At 50.3% G+C, this 25890-nt stretch overlaps 1 protein-coding gene across 1 annotated transcript in view; it reads right to left on the minus strand.

Moving 5' to 3' along the window:
- The window catches only part of NOTCH4 (notch receptor 4), a 35907-nt gene extending 12825 nt beyond the window's left edge, over nucleotides 1-23082 (minus strand). Inside the window, exons 1-17 of the mRNA XM_077330798.1 lie at nucleotides 22824-23082; nucleotides 20224-20299; nucleotides 18917-19185; nucleotides 18008-18346; nucleotides 16147-16269; nucleotides 14528-14755; nucleotides 13083-13238; nucleotides 11619-11804; nucleotides 10382-10495; nucleotides 9712-9913; nucleotides 8272-8417; nucleotides 7978-8130; nucleotides 6621-6769; nucleotides 5672-5759; nucleotides 5335-5568; nucleotides 4270-4382; nucleotides 1190-1602 (exon numbers count right to left, since the gene is read on the minus strand). Of these exons, the coding sequence (XP_077186913.1) occupies nucleotides 1190-1602; nucleotides 4270-4382; nucleotides 5335-5568; nucleotides 5672-5759; nucleotides 6621-6769; nucleotides 7978-8130; nucleotides 8272-8417; nucleotides 9712-9913; nucleotides 10382-10495; nucleotides 11619-11804; nucleotides 13083-13238; nucleotides 14528-14755; nucleotides 16147-16269; nucleotides 18008-18346; nucleotides 18917-19185; nucleotides 20224-20299; nucleotides 22824-22893 (3059 nt within the window). The 5' untranslated portion in view covers nucleotides 22894-23082. The remainder of the gene's footprint in view (nucleotides 1-1189; nucleotides 1603-4269; nucleotides 4383-5334; nucleotides 5569-5671; nucleotides 5760-6620; nucleotides 6770-7977; nucleotides 8131-8271; nucleotides 8418-9711; nucleotides 9914-10381; nucleotides 10496-11618; nucleotides 11805-13082; nucleotides 13239-14527; nucleotides 14756-16146; nucleotides 16270-18007; nucleotides 18347-18916; nucleotides 19186-20223; nucleotides 20300-22823) is intronic.
- Between the last annotated feature and the right edge of the window lie 2808 nt (nucleotides 23083-25890).

Here is a 25890-nt window from a genome sequence, read left to right on the forward strand (position 1 = left end):
ACTGATAAAACTGTTCTGACCGGGCAGTGATATCAGGGCTCTCTCAGCCCCACCTCCCTCACAGGGTGTCTGTTGTGGGGAGAGGAAAGGGAAGGCGACTGTAAGCCGCTTTGAGCCTCCTTCAGGTAGAGAAAAGCGGCATATAAGAACCAACTCTTCTTCTTCTTCTGATGTGTACGTAAGCAGAGATTGATGTAGCCAAGGCCTGCAGGGCACGATGGCAGCTTGGATACCTAACCAGGAAAAGCTTTTCTGTATTTCTCTTTTCTCTGAGGAGTCTCAAGGCGTCTTACGATCGCCTTCCCTTTCCTCTCCCCACAACAGACACCCTGCGAGGCGGGTGAGGCTGAGAAAGCCCTGATATTACTGAAGAAGAAGAAGAGTTGGTTCTTATATGCCACTTTTTCCTACCAGGAGGAGGCACAAAGCGGCTTACATTCGCCTTCCCTTCCTCTCCCCTTGTGAAGTAGGAGGGGCTGAGGGAGTTGTCTCGCCACTGGAACGATAGAGGGCGGATGGGGGCACGCCTTTTGGGTGCCCATGGAATCAGACCCCACAGCTACGCTGCAAATTTGGTACCTCTACTTCAGATCCCCCCCCTCATACCACAGAAAAAAGAAAATTTGAGCCCCTTTGAACTGCCTGCTCTCCCCATGGTTGAATAGCACCTGAATTGTGGTTTGGCGATTCAGCCAAAGCTAATTTGGTCACTTAAGAAGAAGGGTGATTCAGACCGGATTTCTCCAACAAGTGTCGGAATCCACATTGACTGGGGTACTTTTGGACTATCTGAAGCGAATCCCACATGCCTAGTGGTTAAAAGTCACGCAAGGATCTCTGCTGGGGGGCAACCGTGGCGGGGCTTCTGGGGTTCTGGCCCTGCTGGTGGACTTCCTGATGCCACCTGGCCACGGTGTGACACAGAGTGCTGGACTGAACGAGCCATGGGCCTGATCCAACATGGCTTCTCTTAGGTTCGTACGGCCCTGCTGGTGGTCCTTCTGATGGCACCTGAGTTTGGGCCGCTGTGTGCCACAGAGTGTGGGATTGGATGGGCCACTGATCTGACCCAAGATGACCCAAGTTCTTATGTCTATGAAAAGCTTCGCCCACCCATATTAGGCCTCTCCTTAAGAGCCGGGACAGTTTCCTCTGGGCCTCTTGGGGAACCCCACGGGTGGCAACTCACTTGCACTGCATCGGCTGGGCGCAGTCGTAGCCGTCGAACAAGCAGTCCTCGTTATCGCAATGACGGTGGCACTGTCCGTCCCGGAAAGCCACCCCACACAGGTCCCGCCTGGGGCAGCTTTCCCAGGGGTCCAGCACCCCCAGGGAACAGTCCCCCCCATCCCAGTGGGTCTCCGGGGAACTGCAGGCTGAGTCGCAACGCCCGTCTCCTGCCACCTGCTGGCAATCGGCGGTAGTGTTGGGAGCCGGGCAGGATCCAGAAGAGCACCGAGGCAGACGGCAGTCCAGTCCGGAGAAACCTCCCGAGCAGAGGCATCGGGGTCCGGAGGGATGGGAAATGCAGACCCCTCCGTTATGGCAATAGAGGGCCCCACACGGAGGAGCGTGCAGGTCACAGGTGGCTCCGTCATAGCCCTAGGGAGGGAAAGAAGACAGGCCCTTTTTTGCCTCAATGGTTTACTTTTGAGTTGACAGCACAATCTAAAGTTCCACCTAGCTTTTCTCTGAATTAAAAAGCACATACATCCTAGCCCTGTTATTATCTCCCAGATAATAATCAGCAAAGAAGAATAAGAATCCAGGAGCACTTTAAAGGCTAAAAGTTATTGTGGCAGGCTATGAGCACTCATGACTCACATCTATTTGTCAGAAAAAACAAAGAAAAGGGGAGAGAAAACTTAACCCCCAAAGTGAATTAAGAAACAAAAGACTAAAGAGCTCCATCTAAAAGCCCAGTAATGCTATATCTGTATAAGAAACATGTTAAAATAATCTAGGAAAATACATGTAATTATTACAATAGAATTAAAAAAATAGTTTTTTTATAATAGCCTCAAATCAGAATAAAGGTAAAGGTATCCCCTGTGCAAGCACCGAGTCATGTCTGACCCTTGGGGTGACGCCCTCCAGCGTTTTCATGGCAGACTCAATACGGGGTGGTTTGCCAGTGCCTTCCCCAGTCGTTACCGTTTACCCCCCAGCAAGCTGGGTCCTCATTTTACCGACCTCGGAAGGATGGAAGGCTGAGTCAACCTTGAGCCGGCTGCTGGGATCGAACTCCCAGCCTCATGGGCAGAGCTTTCAGACAGCTGCTTTACCACTCTGCGCCACAAGAGGCTCTTCAAATCAGAATAAAATCATATAATTTGTGTCACATATAGACCTAACACAACCCTGATTGTACGTGTTTGGGCCAGACGGCCTTCTTAAGTGGTCGAGCGTAGGATTTACCCAGTGGCTCCAGACGTTGCGATAATACAATCATTTCTAAAATCGGACCAATTTAAAAATGCTGCAAAGGAAAAGGAAGGGGGGGAGATGTTTCATAAATTGGCATGTTGCTATGCATTTAAAAAAATCTGTTTTGTCCTTGATTCAGTCCTTTGCCTCTTCAGAGAGAAGGTATCAAGAGCTGGGACTGACCTTTCCCCGCCTGAGACTCGGGAAGGCCACCACCTGTCAGAGGAGGCAAGACTGAGTGAAGAGAATTGAAACTCTGTCAGAAGAAGATGAAGAGTTGGTTTCTGTACCCTACTTTTCTCTCCCCGAAGGAGTCTGAAAGTGGTTTATTCACCTTCCCTTTCCTCTCCCCACAACAGACACCCTGTGAGGGAGGGGAGGCTGAGAGAGCCCTGATATTCCTGCCTGGTCAGAACAGCTTTATCAGTGCTGTGTCAAGCCCAAGGTCACCCAGCTGGCTGCATGTGGGGGAGCCAGATTAGAAGCTGCTGCTCTTAACAATTACTCCACACATCAGTAGCCCCCGCCCCCGCATGGGGCATATAATACCCCCTGGTGCTGCTTCAGGTCAGGGGGGAAACAGTGCCTGCATGCCCATGCCATAGCCTGCAAGCTTGGAGAATTAGTCCCCTGAACATCTATCCCAGAGGGCTAGACCAGAACCAATGGGATGAAATTAGTTCAATAGAATTTTTGGATAAACATCCGGAAGAAGTTCCTGACAGGTAGAGCGGTTCCTCAGTGGAACAGGCTTCCTCGGGAGGTGGTGGGTTTTCCTTCCTTGGAAGTTTTTAAGCAGAGAGTAGGTAGCTGTTTGACAGAAATGCTGATTTTGTGAATTTAGGCAGAAGGTGAGTGGCTGGGAAGATGGGATTGTGTTTTTGCCTTGGCTCTTAGGGTCAGGAGGCGAATTTCCTCCAGGCCTGAGTGGCCAGAGATTCTCGTGTTTTTTTTGGGGGGGGGGCATCATCTAGGCATGGAATTGGGGTCACTGTGGGTGAGCAGGTAGTTGTGAATTTCCTGCATTCTGCACGGGGTTGGATCCGATGTCCCTGGAGACCTTGGTGTAAACGGCACGGAGCTTTTATTCCAATCCCAGGTCGATTCAGTCCCTGCCGTCTACACAGAATGCGATTTCCGTTTGGATTTGGGGCGATTTAAATTTTCCTTCTGCAGCAAGAAGGATTGATCCGGAGTGACCCTACCTTTATTGTGCGATACCTTAGAGTTCTTTTAACCCTCAATGTTTTTCAAATCCGGATTGGGAAAGCAAGCTCTGTGGTAGAGAACCTCTGATAGGCCACACCTGCTCATGTGATAAGCTTGCCTTAAAGGAGAAGCCCCTAATTTCTCTCAACTTCTGTCAGTCCTGGATTTTTTCTCCCTTCTCTGCCTTTTTCAATCCTCTTCCCCCCCCACCCTCCAAGAAAACAAAGAGGCTCCCTGCTTGGCTCCTCTCCCCCCCCCTTCAAGAAAAGAAAGAAAGAGGCTTGCCCCCCCCCCCTTTTGAACTACCCTAACCACCTGCAGAAGACTTTCCTGTTTCAATGGGGAGGAGGGGAAAAGGAAGACCCGAGTTCAAAGCGATCTGAATTCAACAGGATTGACAATGGAATAAACAAAGTAAGTGCAGACTCCCCCCTTCTTCCAACTCCATGATTCCATCTGTTATCTGCCTGTCTGAGTCAAATCAGGACACGGTAACCCAGCCGCTGCATCATTGGACCCGAATAAAATCGCTTGGAATGCCTGCCACCTATTTTAGAAATCCATTTCTTGTTCTTACTCCCACTGGGGCAGCTGCTTCCCCCTCCAGGTGTATTTGGCTATCTCCGTTCTCACCTGGGGGCAGTGGCAGGTGAATGCCAGAGGGCTGTCGGGCGCCGTGTGGCAGCTCCCGCCGTTGAGGCACGGGTTTGGCTGACAACTGTCCATCACCGACTCACACAGGATCCCTGGGGGCGAGGAAGGATGACAAAGTGAGAGGGACGGACGCTTTTTCTTAGGTGCTCACTTATCCCCTCCATACATTCCATCATAATATCTTCGGGACCGCCTCTTCCGTTATTCCCCCAAAAAGCGCTAAGACTAAAATCTGCTCATGGTCCCTGGCTCCAAAGAGGTCTCACCCGGGGCTTAGTGGAAGAGTCTGCCAAATGAGATCAGGGCCCTACAGGACCTTAATCAGTTTATTTCGTTTATTTATTTATTAAACTTATAGACTGCCACTCTCGGCCCGGCCTGCTCGTTGCGGTTTGCATAAAAAGCAGAAAAACATTAAAAAAAAACAGTATGTTCATATAATTGACACAACTAATCCCGTTGATGGCGGCAACAATTTATACCCTACTCAGCCCCCCAGCACCTCAACTCTTCTGTTCGCAGTTTTAATGTCTCTAGGCAATGTTGGCCAGGGGGACCCGATCTTATAACTACCTCTCATAGAATCACAGAATCCTAGAGTTGGAAGGGGCCATACAGGCCATCTAGTCCAACCCCCTGCTCAACGCAGGATCAGCCCTCAGCATCCTAAAGCATCCAAGAAAAGTGTGACTCCAACCTTTGCTTGAAGACTGCCAGTGAGGGGGAGCTCACCACCTCCTTAGGCAGCCTATTCCACTGCTGAACTGCTCTGACTGTGAAAATTTCCCCCCCTGATATCTAGCCTATATCGTTGTAGTTTAAACCCAAACTCTCTCTCTCTGTGTCAAGGAAGGGAGGGACCCGATCTTATAACCACCTCTCTCTCTCTATGTTAAGGAAGTTGTCCGAAAATGTGTGCCTGCTCACAAAAGCCAGTGCCCAGAATTAAACACTGCCCCTGGACTTGCTTTCTTGAGTCCTTCTTAAGTGACTTCCATAATAAAGCATGCACCTCTCCCCCACCCCCCGCCACCTGTGTCTTACCTGTATACCCCGGCAGGCATAAGCACTGGAAGCCGTGGGCATGAGATTGGCAGCTGTGGGCCCCGGATGGGTGGCACGGCTGGGAGAAGCAAGGGTCCACCACCCCTTCGCACTGGTCGCCAACGTACCCGGGAGGGCAGAGGCAAGAGACGCCTTCCGGACGAGCCACGCAGGTCCCCCCGTGATAGCAGTGGACGGCCGGGAGGGAACACAGGTCCACGTCACAGTTCGGACCTAGAAGTAGGATGGGATGAGCAGGGGCTCATGGGAATTGTAGTCCGTGGACATCTGGAGAGCCACAGATTGGCCACCCTGTAACACCCTTCCCCCTACGTACCTTTGGTTCCTGGGGGGCAGAGGCAGTGGGGTCCGTTCAGTGTCTCAGTACAAGCTCTTTCATTGGAGCACTTCTTCCCAGGCAGGCACTGAAAGGGAGAAAAATCAGGCTATCTGGACTCCATCTATTCCTGATGACGGATTGTTCCCCGCCTTTTTTTAAAAAGAAGGGACTCTTTGCTTCCAGAACCTTCTGCGCTGTGTCAGGACTCCAGTAAAAGGTATCTTGTTAGCTTCCTTGTCCTCTCTGTGCATTTTACTGCCACTGAGCTATACGCCTTGTTTCTGAAACCTTTTTTTTTAAATCCCTTCAATAAAGCTCTCTTTTGATTTATTGCCTGTTTTACACCGGGAGTTGCTGGAACTGGGAAACTCTTTTTCTGTGTCTGAGTGGAGTTCATTAGCAAGTCCATTACGAAGTGATTTTCGTGTGTCTAGATAGAGTTCATTAGCTAGTCCCCTATGAAGAATTTTTCCCATTTCTGGGTGTCTGCCCCTCCACATTTTGGCATGGAGAGATTTCCAACTTGCTGTGTCCTGCCTCTGAAGATGCCAGCCTCAGTTACAGGCAAAATGTCAGGGACTAAAGCTACCAGACCCTGACCACACAGCCTGGAAAACTCACAACAACCAAGGATAGGAAGACTGAGAAATTTTACAGTCTCTAGGTGTGCAGAGGGACTAGGGCTGAAAATGATTCAACTGGCTGGCGTAGCTGTACCCTTTTAACAAGAGCTTCTTGGACACAGGCTGAACTGGGGGATGTTGACTTCATCTTGCGTAAAGTGACACCTGCTGGTGATACTTCTCCTAGATCAAGCCATTGTTCCAGGTATAGAAGCAAACCTGAATGGTGTGTTGTTGTTGTTGTTTTGGCCAATCGGCAGCCCTAATCGCAAGAGGATGGGATCAAGGCAGAAAACCAAACCAGCTGCACCTCCCAAACGCACCTGACAATCGTTCCCTCCGGACGGATCTGGGCAAAGCTCTCCCTGCAGGGCGGCCTTCTGCTGGCAACGAGAGCCTCCCCAGCCAGGAGGGCAGAGACAAAAGGGGGCAGAAGCCTTCAGGATGCACTGGCCTCCGTTTTGACAGGGACCTGTAGCAACAGGTGGGAAGAAACGGACGGGGAGAACAGAACAAGAGCTCTCAGCAGCTTTCTTTTTCACTGAACGGCAGTGAGGAGGATTTCCATCTCAGAGTCTTTCCACTGATACGGAAATACCTTCACTCATTACTTTTCAGACTGTCAGGAAGGGGTTAAAGATAACAGAAGCCATGCTGCCCAAAAAGCTGCCCATCTCCCGTCCTTCATGTTGGAATAAAGATCCCGGTGGGGAGCCTTGTTGGTCCGAAGCAACAGAACCAGGGGAACCTTAAAGACCGACATAATTTAATTCTGGGTATGTGCATGCCCCCCGAAAGCTTATACCCAACCTTAAACTTTGTTGGTCTCAGAGGTTTCACTGGACTCAAACTTGGTTCTCTTGGAATAAAGCCGGCTTGACCAGGATGACCTTGAAAACCCTACCATGGGGGTCCCCAGATTTTTTGGGCCCCAGGGTAACCTTCAGATTACTGAGACAGGGTGGAGGGTGCCACAAAATGGCTGCCAAAAGAGGCGGAGTCATACACACACAAGGGGGAAGCTCAAATGAAGAGTGATTTTAAGAAGACAAGAAGAGTAATTTTAAAATATGTTCTGAGAGGGAAGAGCGGGAGAAAATAAAACCAAGACCACGGTGGCAACTGCTCCCAAAAATGTTACCTGTGTAGTAAATCAGATCTTCAGTGGCCAGTCAGAAACCCTGCTGAGCCTTACCCACTTCTTAAAATTATTTGCCAGGAAAAGAGTTGGTGGATATATGGTGCCCAGAGGCACCATGTTGGGGACATCAGCCTTACAAGGTTGCCGTAAGTCGCCGCCATCATGTTTAATGTGGCTTACTTCCCAAAAGCACATATGGGGCCGCCATCTTAAATCTTGACATTGTTGAAGAGGCATTAATCAAGGCATTGGATACTGCTTAATTGGGACTTAATCAGAACAGTGGTTTTCTTTCCTGCTACCATTAAAGTGACATAGATGGAGGGCCACACTGCAGCCAGCATGAGATAGTTTCCTGAAAATTTCAATCCAAGTGTAGATTCGGCAGGGGGAGGAAATTAGATTGAACTGAAAGTGCAATTACAGGGTCACTCTTTGCTTTTGCATATTCCAAAGTGTAATCTCATGTGTTTTCAGCAACTTGCCAAAATACCGAGGGAGTTCTCGAGGGTTTGCATGGGCTGCTCCTGTATACTCACTGGGAGAGCAAAGGTCAAGGGTCAGATGACATTTCGGGCCTGTGTATCCTTCGGGGCAGACACAGTGGAAGCTTCCCGGTCTATTGAGGCACGATCCGGAATTGAGGCAGGGACTCGAACCACATTCGTCCACGTCCTCTTCACACGTGGCGCCTGAAGGGTGGAGAAGGGAACTGTGTGGGAGGGTGGGAGGCAGGGCGCGACAGGGGTTGTGAGGCCTTGACAAAACATGGTAGAACGAAACCTGGAGAAGCGCACGGGAGGGCTGGCATTTGGCATTCAGGGGCGTGTTACCTACGTAGCCGCTGGGGCAGATGCAGTGGGAGGTGCCTCCGTGGCTCTGACAAGTGGCCCCCTGGTGGCAGGGGCTGGGATCACAGGGATCGACCTCCACGCCACAGTCCTGGCCAGTCCAACCCACCAGGCAAGTGCAGCTCGGCCTGTTGTGCAAGAGGAATAGGGGGGTTGGAGAGGAAGAAGACAAGGACAAAGATGATGAACTGTTTTTTGTGTCCCGATTTTCTGCACACCATAAATTTAGCATCATGCTTGTCTGGTGAAGCATCTTATATGCCGCTTTTCTCTACCCGAAGGAGTCTCAAAGCGGCTTACAGTCGCCTTCCCTTTCCTCTCCCCACAACAGACCCCCTGTGAGGGAGGTGAGGCTGAGAGAGAACTGATATAACCGAAGAAGAAGAGTTGGTTCTTATATGCCGCTTTTCTCTACCTGAAGGAGTCTCAAAGTGGCTTACAGTCGCCTTCCCTTTCCTCTCCCCACAACAGACACCCTGTGAGGGAGGTGAGGCTGAGAGAGCTCCAAGAGAACTGAGATTAGCCCAAGGTCACCCAGCTGGCTACATGTGGAGGAAGAGTGGGGGATCATTTGGGGGGGGAGGAAGACCCGGGGTCAAATCGATCTGAATTCAACAGAATCGACAACGGAAAAAAACAAAGTTAAGTGCAGAATCAGCCCTGGTCAGCATATTTCTGGTCTAGTTAATTTCACTCCAAAAAAAGGAAGTCTTTTTTCTTTTTTAGGGTCACATTTGCAGAAATCCCAGTGTCTGCATGAAAGCGAATCCTTCTGAGACCGGGGTGTAAACGGCACGGAGCTTTTATTCCAACCCCAGATCGATTCAATCCCTGCCCTCTACACAGAATGCGATTTCCGTTTGAATTTTGGGCGATTTAAATTTTCCTTCTGCAGCAAGAAGGATTGATCCGGAGTGACCCTACCTTTATTGTGCGATATCTCAGAGTGCTTTTAATCCTCAATGTCCATTTGGGAAAGAAAGCTCCGTGGTAGAGAACCTCTGATAGGCTACACCTGGTCATGTGACATGCTTGCCTTAAAGGAGAAGCCCCTAATTTCTCTCAATTTCTGTCGGTCCTGGATTTTGCCTCCCTCCTCTGCCTTTTTCGATCTTCTCCCCCCCCCCTCCAAGAAAAGAAAGAGGCTCCCTGCCTGGCTCCTCTCCCCCCACCCTTCAAGAAAAGAAAGAAAGAGGCTCGGCTCCCCCCTCCGCTTCTGAACTACCTTAACCACTTGCAGAAGACTTTCCTGTTTCAATGGGGTGGGGAGAAGAAGACCCGAGTTAAAAGCGATCTGAATTCAACAGATTCTTTATTCAATGGAATAAAGAAAGTAAGTGCAGACTCTGCCCTGGTTCGTACCGAGCCCTTGGAAGTGAGGCTAAGGAAATAGCCCCTTCCACCCCTGACACCCTCGCTTACCCAGATTCAGTCCCTTGACAACTGCCCCCGTTGAGGCACCGCCAGTGGAGGCAGGGGTCATCCATCTCCATGCAGTGGGGTCCCGTGTAGCCCGGGGAGCAAAGGCACGTAAAGGAGCCGGGCGTGTTGACGCAGCTTCCGTACCCACAGGGGGCGCTGTGGCATCGGTCTGTGTCTCTTTCGCACTGGGATCCCTCGAAACCTGCAGAAGGGGAAACCTTGACACTGTCATTAGCCTCCGGCAGGGACACCCTTGCGTGTCCTGCTGCTGTTTCATCCGTCCACAATCGCCAACCCACAATTCCAGAGGATGGGCAGGAAACAGGATGTCCAGTCCCTGGACATGGAATCCTTCACGGACAAGTCAACATTTTCCATTAGTGGGAAAAGAGAGAAGAAAGCGGGGTGAATTCAGGGGGTCCTCCTGAAGCACACAGATTGGTTTCTGTTTCCTCTGAGGCAGGGGTAGTCAACCTGTGGTCCTCCAGATGTCCATGGACTACAATTCCCATGAGCCCCTGCCAGCATTCGCTGGCAGGGGCTCATGGGAATTGTAGTCCATGGACATCTGGAGGACCACAGGTTGACTACCCTTGCTCTAAGGAACTCGTTGAGGGGTCCCCCCCCCAAATCCTGGTTCTGGACACACCCCTGCAACCCGACTGCTCACCTTGGGGGCAGAGGCAACGGAAGACCCCCGCAGAATTCTGACACCGGCCCCCGTTTCTGCAGGGAGAGCTTGTGCAGCCGTCCACCTCCAGCTGGCACTGAGGCCCCTCAAAACCTATCCGAGGAAGGAAAAACGTTCAAGGTCAACGAGCCCCGAATCTCCGGTGTGGGGGGAATCAGAAAACACGGCTGCGTCCCAGAGGCTAAACCAATTTATTGCTGGTTCCGCGGGGGGGCTTTCTCAGCCTCAGGAAACGGGCTAAGACGGGAGTGGGTTTATTTATTTAGTGCATTTTTCATCTAGCCATTCCTCCAAGGATCTCAGAGTGGCATGCAAGCCTCTCTTCTCTTCCGCTGTAGCTCCAGGGATGTGACATAAGCTCACAAAATCAGTCTTGAACTGAGTGGAGAGGGGAAAATCTGGCAGACTCCCCCCTTCAATAACATTAGAAGCTGAGATTGCTTTAGATCGGAGAAAACCAGACCCAAGTATATCCTCAGGGGGGCAGCCGAGTTGGTCTGCAGCAATTTCGTGCATTCCCACGAAAGCTGATGCCCAGAATTAAACTTTGTTGGTCTTAAAGGTACCGCTGGACTCAAAACTTTGTTCCAAGTTATGGCGACAAGAAATGCGTCCGATAGCACCTTTAAGACCAACCAGATCTATTCAAGGCCTTAAAGGTGCTATTGGACTCGATTTGTGTTGTGCTACTTCAGACCAACATGGGTAGCTACTGGAATCTTTGTCCCAAGTATGTAACTGTTAAGACTAAAATTTAGTAGAGGTGGGTTCAAGCCCCCACTCTGCCATCATGTTCTGAACTTATCTTATCTCAAAGGATTGGTGTCGGGGTAAGATAAGGAGAGCAATATATGCCAGTTTTTTTTTTTAAGCGGGGGGGGGGGGGGAAACACACACACACACAACATCATCCACTGTACCAGTATGCCACTTCTAGGTGACAACAGAGTTTCTGGGATTCCTAGAGCTACCGACTGCTGTGTTGTCCCCGGAAGTGACGTAGTAACAGCAGCAGTGTAGGATGTAGGATATTCCCACCCCTTAACCCTAAATATTCAACAGATAGATAATATAGCTCCAAGCGGGATCGAAGGCTTCCAGTTGTTCTTTTTTCAGGGGGATCTTCTCCATCATTGTACCTGCAGGATAAGATGCCTGGTGCGCTAAATCGCTGACCACCTCCCACAGGTGTTCCAAAGGGCACAGGGCTCCTTACCCAAGGGGCAGAGACACTGGAACTGGTCCAGCAGGTCCAGGCAGGAGGCTCCGTTCTGGCACGGCTGGCTGAGGCATTCGTTGAGGTCTGATTCGCAGCGGGAGCCCGTGTAGCCATTGAGGCAGTGACAGGCAAAGGAGCCGGGCGTGTTGTGGCAGCTCCCTCCGTGTTCACATGGGTTTGCTCCTGGAACAGCAGCAGGTATGCATGAGGGAGCACATCCTTACAAGAATGATGGATGGATGGATGGATGGATGGATGGATGAGTGAATGAATGCATGGATGGATGGATGGATGGATGGATGGATGGATGGATGGATGGATGGATAAATGAATGAATGAATGAATGAATGAATGGAATGATGGATGAATGGGTGGGTGAGTGAGTGAATTGATGGATGGATAAATGAATGAATGATGGATGAATTGATGGATGGATAGTGGATGTGTGAATTAATGGATGAATGAATGAATGAATAGATGGATGGATGGGTGGGTGAGTGAGTGAATTAATGGATGGATAAAGGAATGAACGGATGGATGAATTGATGGATGGATAAATGAATGAATGATGGATTAATTGATGGATGGATGGTGGATGTGTGAATTAATGGATGGATGGATGGATGGATGGATGGATGGATGGATGGATGGATGGATGGATGGATGGATGAATGAATAGATGGATGGATGGATGGATGGATGGATGGATGGATGGATGGATGGATGGGTGGGTGGGTGGGTGAGTGAGTGAGTGAGTGAGTGAGTGAGTGAGTGAATGAATGAATGAATGAATGAATGAATGAACCAACTACAGGCTCCTGCCAACCCAAAAGCCCCCATCTACAGAAAAGGATGCCTACAGCATCCCACCCAATCCCTTTTTCTGACCAACCTCTTTCTAATTGGGCTCAACGTATATGTTTACTTCATTTATACCCTGCTTTTCTCCCCAATGGAGACCTGAGGTGGCTTACAAGATTCTCTCCTTTTCCATTTTATCCTCACAACAACTCTGTGGGGTACATTAGTCTGAGAATATATGGTTGGCCACCGGTCCCCTAGCAAACTTCCACGGCAAAGCAAGGCTTCGAACCCGGGACTTCCAGATCTTCGTCCAACACTGTAACTATTCCACCATGCTTAGAAGCAGGAGAAGTTGCTGCATCTCTGGGAATTCATGTAGCCCAAGCCTCTGACCAGTTATTGACAGCTACATAGAACTCTGAGGGGGATGGGCAGAGGACAAGCCATAGGGGAGGGCTGTTTCCTTCATGGCCTCTCTGTGGGTTTATTCCAGGAAACATCTGGCTGTGCTTTTTGTGAATCAACCCTAAGAAATTTCTGCACGTAGATGGAGAAACTCTACGCACGTCTTATTCAGATGGGGTGTGCATGATTTGCTTGTGATTGGATATAACCATGCGGATGGTGGGCTGCCACCATTCTCTGCCACCATCTTACCCATCTGGCACTCATCGATGTCCTGATAGCATGCGGGTCCAGTATAACCTTGCTGGCATACGCAGGTGGCGTGGCCAGTCCGGAGGTCAGTGTCACAGTGGGCATCAGGGTGGCATGGGCTGCTGAGACAGGCATCGTGCAGGTGGCAAAGAAGGCCTATAGGAGAAGATGTGGGTGGTTAGCAGAACAGCCTTTAACCGCATGGGAAAGCATGGAATTCTCCCATATTCTATTGCCTGACGCTCTCTGACCCACCCACCCCCACCTCCTGCAGTTGGAATGTTTATAAACATTCTGCGATGGTGCTACAACTCTGCCAAGAAATGATATAAGCTGAGAAGACTCTTGCGAGTCCCTTGGACTGCAAGGCGAACAAACCGGTCAGTCCTAGAGGAGATCTGGGCCTAGTCTGCACACAAGAGATAATGCACTTTCAATGCACTTTAGAAGTAGATTTTCCTGTTCCGCACAGGAAAATCCAGCCGCGAAAGCACATTGAAAGTGCATTATCTATTGTATGCAGACTAGGCCCAGCCCTGACTGCTCCTTAGAAGGCCAGATCCTGAAGATGAAACTCAAATACTTTGGCCACCTCATGAGAAGGAAGGACTCCCTGGAGAAGAGCCTAATGCTGGGAGCGATCGAGGGCAAAAGAAGAAGGGGACGACAGAGAATGAGGTGGCTGGATGGAGTCACTGAAGCAGTCGGTGCAAACTTAAATGGACTCCGGGGAATGGTAGAGGACAGGAAGGCCTGGAGGATCGTTGTCCATGGGGTCGCGATGGGTCGGACATGACTTCGCACCTAACAACGACAACAACAACAGCATGACAGGCCTCTATACGGTAGCCCCAGCCCACTGCCTCTCATTCATTGGCAGATTCGCAGTGCTATTGATTGATTGATTGATTGATTGATTGATTGATTGATTGATTTTATATACGGCCCTACTTCGAAGGCTCAGGGCAGTTTACACGGAACAAGAAAACAATACAGGTGACATCATTTCTAGAACAAGATGAATAACAACAATATTAACATAATAACAATAACAACATTAAGGAATGGTGGAACTAAAAGGGACCTCAGCTCAACTCTTACTGAGACCCAGTATGTTGGATGGATTCGTAGCAGTCGTAGTGTGTGGGGAGGGGGCTAGGGGGCCAATTGGAAGTAATGGTCGACCTCAACCAAATGCCTGGCGGAGGAGCTCCCTTTTGCAGGCCCTGCGGAACTGTTCGGGTTCCGTCATGTTGCAGCATGTTCATAACAATTCCAATTGCTCAGGGTGAGGGACCGTATATGAAATATTGAAAATTGTCAAGACATAATTTACATAAAACCAACAGGTTTTTTAAAAAAAATCTAGGCATCTCAAGGGACTCTTTCACCCTGGGCAGTTTGCAAGCCTACAACCCACCCACGAAGACGGCTGCACCTCCTACCTGTGCGCCCGGGAGGGCATTTGCACAAGAAGGATCCCACGCGGTCGACGCAGGTGGACCCAGGATAGCAGGTGGCCAAGAGGCAGTCGTCCACGTTGTCGCTGCAGGTCTCACCAGCCCAGCCATTGCTGCAAATACAGTGGAAGCCCCCCGGTGTGTTGTGGCAGGTCCCCCCATTCTGACACGACTGCAAGTGGCACTCGTCAACGTCACTGGAGCAATCCCAGCCTGGAGGGGAAAAGAAGAAAGGTTGGCTCTTATGCTTGGAGAGCCAGAGCTGCAAAGAAACGGGCGGTATAGAAATCTAAATAAGTAAATAAAATACAGGTAAAGAAAATACAAGAAAGAAATTACAAGTAAATAAAATACAGCAACGGTGTCTAATCTGGCGAGCTGAGTTTGATTCCACCACATGCAGCCAGCTGGGTGATCTTGGGCTAGTCACAGTCTTGTTCTCACAGAGCAGTTTCTCTCAGAGCTCTCTCAGCCTAACCTATGTCACAGGGTATCTATTGTGGGGAAAGGGGACTGTAAGCCTCTTTGAGACTCCTTTGGTTGGTGAAAAGCGGAGAACAGCGAGGTATAAAAACTTCTTCTGCTGCTTCTTTTCTGTGCCTTAAGGAGACTCAAAGCGTCTCACTGTTTCCTCCTTCTTCCCACAACAGGCACCTTGTGAAAGTAGGTGGGGCTGCGAAAGAGAACTAAGACTGGCCCAAGGCTTTATGTGGAGGAGGAGCGGGGAATCAAACCTAGCTCTCCAGGTTAGGGTCTGCTGCTCTTAACCCCAACATTACACTGGAAGGGGGAAAGGAGGGGTCAAAACTCTACAGTCCTTTAGTGCAGGGGTAGTCAACCTGTGGTCCTCCAGAGGTTCATGGACTACAATTCCCAGGAGCCCCTGCCAGCAAACACTGGCAGGGGCTCATGGGAATTGTAGTCCATTAACCTCTGGAGGGCCACAGGTTGACTACCCCTGCTTTAGTGGGCCTTGGCCTTTGTGTCCTATTGTTGGCCTTCCAGAGGCATTGTTTGGCCAGCGTGTGAGGCAGGATGCTGGACTAGATGGACCACTGGCCTGATCCAGCACGGTTCTTCTCATGTTCTTATAAAAGGGGATTAGATAGATTCATGGAGGATAAATCTATCCGTAGCTACTAGCCACAGTGACTAAGGGGAACCTCCGCATTCAGAGGCACTAAGCCTTTGAAACCCAGAGGAGGGAGGCGACACCAGGGAAAGGACTTGGCCTTCGTGTCCTGTTGTTGGCCCTCCAGAGGAACAGGTTGGCAGGATGCTGGACTAGATGGACCAGTGGGCTCATCAGGGCTTTTCTTAAATTTTTATCTGATGAGCCAGTAAAGGAGTGATTTTTATCAAGGGGCTTTTGCTATGAAGTCACAGCTGCTATAAGTAAGGTGTATTCAAGAAAACCAGAGGTAGTTGTTTATCATCATCATCATCATCATCATCATCATTATCATTATTATTATTATTTACTATTAGTGGCCTCTTCAGAGTCTTCCTTGGTTGTCTCCCTTCCAAGAACCAACCCTGCTTAACTTCTAAGATCTGATGAGATCAAGAAAGTATATATATATATGAACAAACTAGTTCTTTACCTGTCCACCCTGGAGGGCAGTGGCAGGAATAGGATCCCACGCCATCCTCACAGGTCCCCCCATTGTGGCACTGATGTTGGATGCAGTCATCTGGGTTCACCTCGCAGTACTGCCCTGTGTAACCTGTAGGGGGAGACAATGAGGCAAGGTCAGATCCAGTCTCTCTGCTTGGCAGCCATCTTAGTTGGTCATGATGGCCACCCCCGGCGTTGAGTTTTCACTTTATGGAAATAGCTATCTTGAATCTTTACTTTTAAGCTCAGCCACCATCACTCCCACCCTCACCACTGCCCGTTCCCCAGTGCTAGGCTCCGGTCAGCTTTAAAATACCTTTTGCAGGTTTTTGTTCTAATAAACGTCGGATATATTTTTATAAAGTCTGTTCCTCGTGTATGCCAAACCTGGAGATCCGCAGACTTTAGATCCGGACTCCTTGACATGCAAGGAGGGATTTTAATCATTCAATCTCCACAGCAATTTAGCCCCCTTATTGCAGGGTAGTCCTAAGTACACTCTTCTAAGCCAAGCTTAGATGAGTTGGGTGTAACTTTAGCTAAGGATCACCCTGTTTGTATTGGGAGTAAAAGAGAGGCATTTGTTTCCTTCCGAGGCTAATAATAGCACAAGGGACAGAGTAGTCAAGTAGTGAAATCATTAGGGACAGAAAAAGCCACATGAACCATCCTGATCCAAAGTGGGGCTTTGTACAGAGGTCATTTCTATGGAAAACCGGCTGCAGAGAGTCCATCGGGCATGTTCTGTATAGTTTCCTGTTGTTCAGGGTAGGGATGCCAGCCTCCAGGTGAGACGAGAAACACCAACTTCACTACCTAATACATTCAGGAGGTGCATGAGATGGCGCATTCCTGTAGTCGTGAAATAGCAGTCCTCAGCTCAAGCATTCTCTACCATTCTGTCTGTTCACAAACAGGCATTAAACAATGCACACCGAGCTGTTTTGCACAGAACACAGGATCAGCGCATTCTCTAAGGCTTCCTCGGAAGGGAATTTTTAAACAGAGGCTGGATAGACATCTGACGGAGAGGCTGATTCTGTGAAGGCTCAAGGGGGTGGCAGGTGACAGTGGATGAGCGAGAGGGTTGGGAGTGTCCTGCATAGTGCAGGGGGTTGGACTAGATGACCCAGGAGGTCCCTTCCAACTCTATGATTCTATGACTCAAACAACCGAGGTAAACGAAGCACTGTCAGAATGGCTGAGGCCAACAGCCCGAGAGAAAGTATAGCTCATACCCACCTTTGCCCCTGAGCATCGCATAGCAATCTGACTTCCTTGGTGCTCTCTCGTCTAAATATTAACCAGAGACCACCTTTTGTAGCTTCCAAGATCTGACGAGTTTAGGCTAGCCTGGGCCATCTAGTCCAGGGGTAGTCAAACTGCGGCCCTCCAGATGCCCATGGACTACAATTCCCAGGAGCCCCCTGCCAGCGAATGCTGGCAGGGGGCTCCTGGGAATTGTAGTCCATGGGCATCTGGAGGGCCGCAGTTTGACTACCCCTGATCTAGTCAGTGAGAAGAAGAGGAGGAGGAGGAAGAGTTTGTTTTTATACCCTGCCTTTCACTATCTGAAGGAGTCTCAAAGCGACTTGCAAGCACCTTTCCCTTCCTCTCCCTTCAACAGACACCCTGTGAGGTAGGTGGCACTGAGAGAGCCCCGGAAGAACTGCTCTATGAGAATAGCTCTAATAGAACTGTGACTAGCCCAAGGTCACCCATCTGGAGAAAAAGTTAACTGCTCTTAACCACACTACACCACACTGGCTTTCACAAATCCTAGTCCAGCACTCTAACTACGACACCACGAACCCAGTTCTTGGGCCATATCGTATCCAGCTGCTTACCTGGGGGACACAGGCAGCCGTGGTATCCTCCCCCAACCTCTTGGCAGGTGCCCTCATGGAGGCAGACCTCAGGGCCACAGGGCCCCAGATGGTACTGGCAGAGGGGTCCAGTGGAGCTGGCCGGGCACAGGCAGCGGAAGGAGCCGATGTTGTTGAGACAACGGCCTCCGTTCAGGCAGGGACTCGGATTCCGGAAGCATTCGTTGATGTCGAGCTGGCAGGTGTGGCCCTCGAACCCCGGCCGGCACTGGCAGATGATGTACGGGTAGGTGTTGAGGCAGGTGCCCCCGTTGGCACAGGGGTAAGCTTGGCAGAAGTCTCTGAGCTGGCAGTTCTTTCCTGGAAAGAAACCGAACCTGGAGACCGTGGAGTGGATCCTAGCAGAGGTAGTCAACCTGTGGTCCTCCAGATGTCCATGGACTACAATTCCCATGAGCCCCTGCCAGCAAACGCTGGCAGGGGCTCATGGGAATTGCAGTCCATGGACATCTGGAGGGCCACAGGTTGACTATTCCTGCCCTACACAGCCTTTTCACAAATGGCCAAGAGGGCTCATGGGAATTGTAGTCCATGGACATCTGGAGGGCCACAGGTTGACTACCCCTGCCCTACACGGCCCTTTCACAAATGGCCAAGAGGGCTCATGGGAATTGTAGTCCATGGACATCTGGAGGACCTCAGGTTGACTACCCCTGCCCTACACAACCCTTTCACAATGACATGCGCTTGGCCCACAGAAGATCCCAGGTTCAATCCCCGGCATCTCCAGTTAAATGGGCCAGGTAGTAGGGGATGTCAAAGACCCCGGAGAGCCTCTGGCAGCCTTGTTGGGCTGAAGGCCTGATTCAGGATAAGGCGGCTTCAATGTGTTCATATTAGCCAGGGATTTGTTCTTCTCTCCTGGCCTACCTGTCCATCCAGCCGGGCACCTGCAGTGGTACTGGTTTCCAGAGAGTGGCTGGCAACTCCCTCCGTGTTGGCAGGGTGGAGGGAAGCACGGGTCTCCTACCACCCCCTGGCACTCCTCCCCGGTGAACCCAGGAGGGCACAAGCAAGTGTGGGCCGGGGGGCTGGAGGCTTGCAGGCTCTTGAGGGAGCAGGTGCCCTTGTTCTGGCAGCGCCCAGGGGTGCAGGGGTCCACAAACTGGCACAGGTCTCCCACGTAGCCAGGAAGGCACCTGGCAAGGCAAAAACCAAAAATCAATGACAACAACAACAACAGGAACAGGAAAGGGTGAGAAACATGGCTGGACGCAACAAGAACTGAGCCCTGAAAAGAGAAACGTCAGACGGACACGGCAGGGCCGCCACTGAGGTAATAGTCTGTCTTCACCTCATTGTTTAAAACAATGCCGTTTCCTGGAAGTCTCGGGGTCCCTGGTGCGAATGCCTGGCTCACTTCTCATGGCTATGTGGGATCCACTCAGCAGGGTGATGGGCAGACGTTCAACAGGTGCAGCCAGAAGATGCCGCAATGGAGGAGCTGTACCAGTGGAATCCCTGGAACGGTCTCCCACCCCAATTGAACAATTGAGTGCAAATTCAGGAGGTGCCCTCCTTAACGACCTGGGACTCATGTATTTGAAGGGCCATTCTCTTCCGTGTGACACTGTATGCCCCCTCCCACCATGGATGTCCATCTCCCATTGACCAGGGTCTCGTTTTTTCCCATCATGGCTCCAGTTCTGTGGCTCTGAAGAGGTGAAGTAGAATCTCCTTTTTGGAGATCTTCCAGAGGGTCAGGAAGGGCTGCCCATTTGCCAGGGCTTTCAAGGGGGTGGCATCTCCTAAGGGGGGGGGGCAGGGAGAGATATTGGGGTCTGCTGTTTCAAAGCTGTTTGGCTTCGACCGAAAATATTTTAAACTATTATTATAAGCCACCGTGAGCAGCGAGGATAGGCAAGGTAGAAATGTTTTCATCCATCAATAATCAAGCAGCTTTACTCAGCACCGTGTGTGTGTGTGTGTGTGTGTGTGTGTGTGTGTGTGTGTGTGTGCAATTTTAAATGAAAATCTTTTTACGATGGAATCTACATCTGGAACTGTTTGAAATTTCTGCTTTACACTTTGCAATTTCATGCCAATAAAGGTATTCCGGTTCAAGGAAGGAGGGGGAAAAACTGCCCCTGTTGGTTATCTGCCTGTTCTAGCAGGCCTGTCCCAAACTGAAAGAGTCGTAAGGCTAAGGAAGGATTGGGACCCTGTCGCAGGCTTACAGGCAGGAGAAGTTCCCGCTGGGGTGGCTCAAACAGCTTCCTCCGTTCTTGCAGGGATCTCGTGAGCAAGAAAGTCCTGGAAGAGAGAGAGAGAAAAGTTGGAAGCTTCCACACCCACTGAATAATGCACTTTCAGTCCATTTGGCAACTGGGCTTTGCTGTGAAGTCGATTGGAACAGGAATATTTAGCACGTGTCAGAGTAGCTCAGTCTGTAATGCCTGGCTCTGGCAAAACATCCGTACCAAGCAAGGAGGAGTCCCCACCAGGGATGCCAGCCTTCAAATGAGACCTGGGAATCCCCCTGGAATTACAGCTGATCTCCAGACTAGAAAGACAGATCAGTTACCCTGGAGAAAATGACTGCCCTGGGGCACAGTATCCCATAGCAGTCCCTGAAGAAGAAGAAGAGTTGGTTCTTATATGCTGCTTTTCATTGCCCAAAGGAGTCTCTAAGCAGCGTACAATAGCCTTCCCTTTCCTCTCCCCACAACAGACCCCCTGTGAGGTTGTTGAGGCTGGGAGAGCTCTGACAGGACTGCTCTGTGAGAACAGCTCTAATAGGACTGTGATTAGCACAAAACCATCTGGTTGTATGTGGAGGAGTAGGGAATAAAACCCAGTTCTGATTTGTCGCTGTACTGATTGACAAGAGCCTCTTGTGGCGCAGAGTGGTAAGGCAGCAGAAATGCAGTCTGAAAGCTCTGCCCATGAGGCTGGGAGTTCAATCCCAGCAGCCGGCTCAAGGTTGACTCAGCCTTCCATCCTTCCGAGGTTGGTAAAATGAGTACCCAGCTTGCTGGGGGGTAAACGGTAATGACTGGGGAAGGCACTGGCAAAGCACCCCGTATTGAGTCTGCCATGAAAACGCTGGAGGGCGTCACCCCAAGGGTCAGCCATGACTCGGTGCTTGCACAGGGGATACCTTTACCTTTACCTTCTTACTGATTGACAACATTTGCAACCCGCCTTCCAAGGGCCGCCCGCCGGCTAACCATTTAAAACGCACATGATAAAATCAAACACTAGAACCTTTAAAACCAGCCCCCCAAAACACACACACACACACATCATTAAAACAATCTCACCAGATTATTTCTCATTGTCTCATGGTCTATATCTCATTGTCAATATGCAGGGATATTTGAGTGAATAGGAACGCTCATTTGGTCTTGTGGCCTCCTGGGCTTCCACATTATATAGCCCAGAAACTGACCACCATCCTTGCTGTCTTGTCTGGGAAGCCAAAAATATATCAACACATGATCTTCTTAGCTTTTTAAAAAGGGCAAGAGTAGCCCGGAAGGGCCCTGATTCGGCTCAGACCTGTTGTACATGGCAGAGTGAGGATTGAACATCCCGGCAAAGTTTTGATGATCAAAAGCTACCTTCCTGGGTTGTTGTTGTTCTAAGGGAAAAGGGGAGGAAGGCAGGTGCCCTCTCTTTGACCCACCCCCACCCCACCCAGTGCTGATAACCAACCAGGAAGTCTGCAGTTTCCCATTTCAAAGGACCAAGGAGGTCCATTCACAGATCTCCTGATGTTTGTTTTGGCCCTGGCTGAGCAGTGTAAGGGACTCAGCTCAGGAGCAGAGAACATCTGCTTTGCGTATCAAAGGTCCCAGGCTAAATCTCATGCGTCCACCGCTCAAAGAACAGCATAAACAAACGAACCTCCCTTACACAGAATTGATCCACCAAGGTCAGTCCTGAGAGCCAGCATAGTGTAGCGGTTAAGAGCGGCAGCTTCTGATCTAAGAAAGCCGGGTTTGATTCCACATGCAGCCCGCTGGATGACCTTGGGCCAGTCACAGTCCTGATAGAGCTGTTCTCACAGAGTCTTTCTCTCTGAGCTCTCTCAGCCCCACAGGGTGTCTGTTGTGGGGAGAGGAAGGGAGAGGTATTTGTAAGCCGCTTTGAGTAGTAAAAAAGTAGCGTATAAAACCCATCTCTTCTTCCTCTCCTCAGACTGGCAGAGGTCTTCCCCATCACCTTCTGCTTGGTCCTTTTGACTGGAGAAGCCGGAGATTGCACCTGGGACATCGGCACGCTATGCAGTTGCTCCTCCACTGACCCACGGCCCCTCCTGATAACCTCCGGCAGTGGGGCAAGGAAGAAGCTGGAAGATGTGGTTCCATTCACATGCAAACCAACACCTGCCTTCTTTCTCACGTCTGACCCCTCTCAGCATCCATGCAGTATTAAACATAATTAATCCATTGTATTGTTCCACTGCTGCCCATTCCTGATTTTGTTAGTTCCTCCGCCACCCCTTCCCAAGTGCACATAGTTACGCCGAACCCTCTGGCAAACACCCGTGGCTTTTCGGCAAGTCCGGACAGCCACTGCAACAGGTGCATTCCCCCAAAGACGCCAAGGAAGGCTGCCAGTTTCCCAGCTGGCAGCTTGATGCAAACCAAGCTGAAGGTGGCAACATTCTCTGGCACTTGGGGGCTATGCCAGGTTTTTCCTTGGGTGATTCCCGCAGCTCGCCCCTCTGTGACAAGACACGGCTGTAGAAGCCGGCTCCAAAAGTTGGCCTGGTTCACCTGCAGCCACAAAGGATCCACACCGTCTCACCTGTCGTCCCACCTATACTTACCTCGAGCGAACGGAACCAAAACCAGCATCAGCAGATGTTTCATCCTGGTTTGGAAACCTTCCTGGTCCATCCCCCTCCCTTCTTCCAGTGCCGGGGGGGGGGGGGGTCCCTCCTGTCTGTAGCAGGCTGCAGATCCCAAGGTCGGCGGTCAGGAAGAGCCGGCTGAAGGAACGGCCCCTGGGTGCCCCCCACCCACGGAACCCCCCATATCGGTGCCACAGACGAGGCTGAAGTCCTGAAGGAATTCTTCTCCTTCGCGGCACCCACCCCCCGCTTCAAGAACAAGGCACATCCTGCTGACTCCATTGTGGCAGGTTTCCTGCCCCACACAATACATGGGAGGAGAAAGATTTCCTGTTACCCAGGGCCCTGTTGTCGACATGCAAAAAAGAAAAAAAAAAGATGGAGAATCCAAGGGAGGAGGTCCCAGAAATCCAGGGAGGCAGAGAGACCTAAAAAAGAGAGCCAGTTTGGTGTAGGGGTTAAGAGTGGCAGCCTCTAATCTGGAGTGCCGGGTTTGATTCCCCGCTCCTCTACAGACAGGCAGCTGGGTGACCTTGGGCTAGTCACAGTCCTTCCAGAGCTGTTCTCACAGAGCGTTTCTGTCAGAGCTCTCTCTGCACCACCCCCCTCCCAGGGTGTTTGTTGTGGGGAGGGGAAGGGAAGGCGACTGTAAGCTGCTTTGAAAAGCAGGATATGAAACCCAACTCTTCTTCTTCTTCTTCTTCTTCTTCTTCTGCTGCTGCTGCCGCTGCTGCTGCTGCTGCTGCTGCTCCTATTTCTATTTCTACTTCATCATAAAAGAAAACAGGAATAGCCCAGAGAACAACTGAAGCCACAAAAGAGCAGCAATTTGCAGAGTCTCTGTGTATACAGAGAGGATCAGCACCAGGCTGCACCAAGGGAAATGATCACTGTTGAGAGCCAGCTTGGTGTAGTGGTTAGGAGTGCAGACTTCTAATCTGGTGATCTGGGTTTGATTCCTCGCTCCTCCTCCACATGCAGCCATCTGGGTGACCTTGGGCTCGCCACAGCACTGAGAAAGCTGTTCTGACCGAGCAGTGATATCAGGGCTCTCTCAGCCTCACCCACCCCACAGGGGGTCTATTGTGTGGAGAGGAAGGGCAAATCCCCCCCCCCATTGCATGGGCGCAATTTTCGGCCGAAAATAAAGGGAACTTGCAAACGGGGCTGTGTTGTGCTTGGTGACTTGAGGCGAGCTTTAAAGCAGCTCTGTGGAGGGACTGCAGCCAGAGAAGCCTCGCTGGGTGAATGAAGGCTCACCGGTTCGTTGCTCTCCGCTCACTCCGAGAAAAAAAAATGGCGATCGCTTCGCCGGAAGTTCAGAGGAGAGAACCAGGGGGAGGGACTTTGCTGAAACCACAACAATATTAACGCACAGGTCTTTTTTGCTAGTGTTGCAGATTGCTTGCAAGAGGGTAGCGCTTTTCGGAGTGTGAATCCACTTTTTGGGATTTCCCTAGAAGTGCTTCAACGAATCGCTTTTAGCGGGACTGTTTCAGGAGTGTGGCAGGTTGTGTACGACGTCGTGCATAACTGCATATTAGTAGCGATTACAATTTGCCACACTCCTGCAATATTGAACTTGTGCGGAATGGACCATGGTGTCTGCAGAAGGTAAGCATTACACTATATTTATCGGGTGCGGAATGGCCCTGAATGTTGATTCCTTCACCTCCAGTATCTTGCCAAGACCTGAGTTTCCCGTGAGCATTTACTATATTGCCGTGATCTGCATCCTAACAACACTTTATGCTCACATACCATGCTCAGGTTCCTCCCCTCTCCAACCCCTGTCATCTCAAGAATCCGCCCCCAAATTTGCAGGGATTTCTCAACCCATAGCTGGTAACCCTTACTGGCTTGTTTCACTGTCCTTGGATACATTTCCATCCAAATTTCCCCCTTGAGATTTCAGTAACGAAAACACAGGCTGACATCTGCACTTGCCAACCTGGCTCGCTGCTTTTGCTCTGTTAACCTTCTCTGCCCCTGGGCAGATCCAGGTCTTTTGCAAACAACGTTTATCTAGTAACGCTGCCAGTCACTTCCCAAGCACTTCCTGTTGATCTATTAGAGCCACTGAACTGGGAGAAGCCCAATTTGCTCTGGTTCCAAACTCTGAAACAGGATATCCACTAGCGATACAATCTCTGACTCTTGTCAGCCCCACCTTCCCCAGCATTTCGATGCGCGTTGATCCATAGCCAAGCCAGTGCTGCAAAGAGGAACCGCATGACCTTAGACAGTTGCTAGAGGGATTTCCCTGTCTGCATAGAGCTCCCTCTTCAAAGAGTGACGCTAGTAGCGTTATCCACAAATTGCACCTAAAATTAAATTTAGATTTGCTACTAAGGAAGTAAGTATATTCGGAAAGTGCATTCAAAGTCCGTGTTGCTTTTTTGAGATCTGCCCAACGTTAATCCACGTCCCACCTGATCCCTTTTGTACCTAATAAAAGTGGGAGAGAGATTCATTATCTTGGCCTTTTGATTTCGTTTTTGGATTAACCTAGAGACTTCATGGCTGGCTTTGGCTCTCAAAACCAGGGACCAATTAGCAGGGGGGCAGAGAAACTAGGCCTAGTCCAGTGACACAGCGAGGGCCCCCTTTGAACAGCCTATGCAATGCATTTTTAGTAGCAGGTTGCTAATGGGTTTTCTGTGTCATTTCAGACACACCCGTGTTAGCAACTGGGTGCTAATGGATTTTACTTATCTGTTCATTCAAAGCCTCTTGCGTCCAGCAAGCAGTGTGTTTGAGCGGTTTTTTGAGGGGGGGAATCGTTTTCTTCCATTTTTGCCTCTTCGTGGAGCTTCTGAATCACTGGGCTCTTTAAAAGGTCCGTAGTGCTTCCAATGATGCTGCTTTTTCCTCTTAACCCTTTTCGTAGTGTGGCCTTCCTCATACCCCACCCCCAAAAATGTTCTAACTTGAGCACTGTAGCATTACTTCAGTATTACAGTAGCAGATGCCTTTTCAAGATAAATAGAGATAATCACCAGCCAATCGTGTTTGGGCAGTCATGCGCTGTATGGAGAGGCAA

Source organism: Paroedura picta, chromosome 3, assembly GCF_049243985.1.
Source record: "Paroedura picta isolate Pp20150507F chromosome 3, Ppicta_v3.0, whole genome shotgun sequence".
Taxonomy (NCBI): domain Eukaryota; kingdom Metazoa; phylum Chordata; class Lepidosauria; order Squamata; family Gekkonidae; genus Paroedura; species Paroedura picta.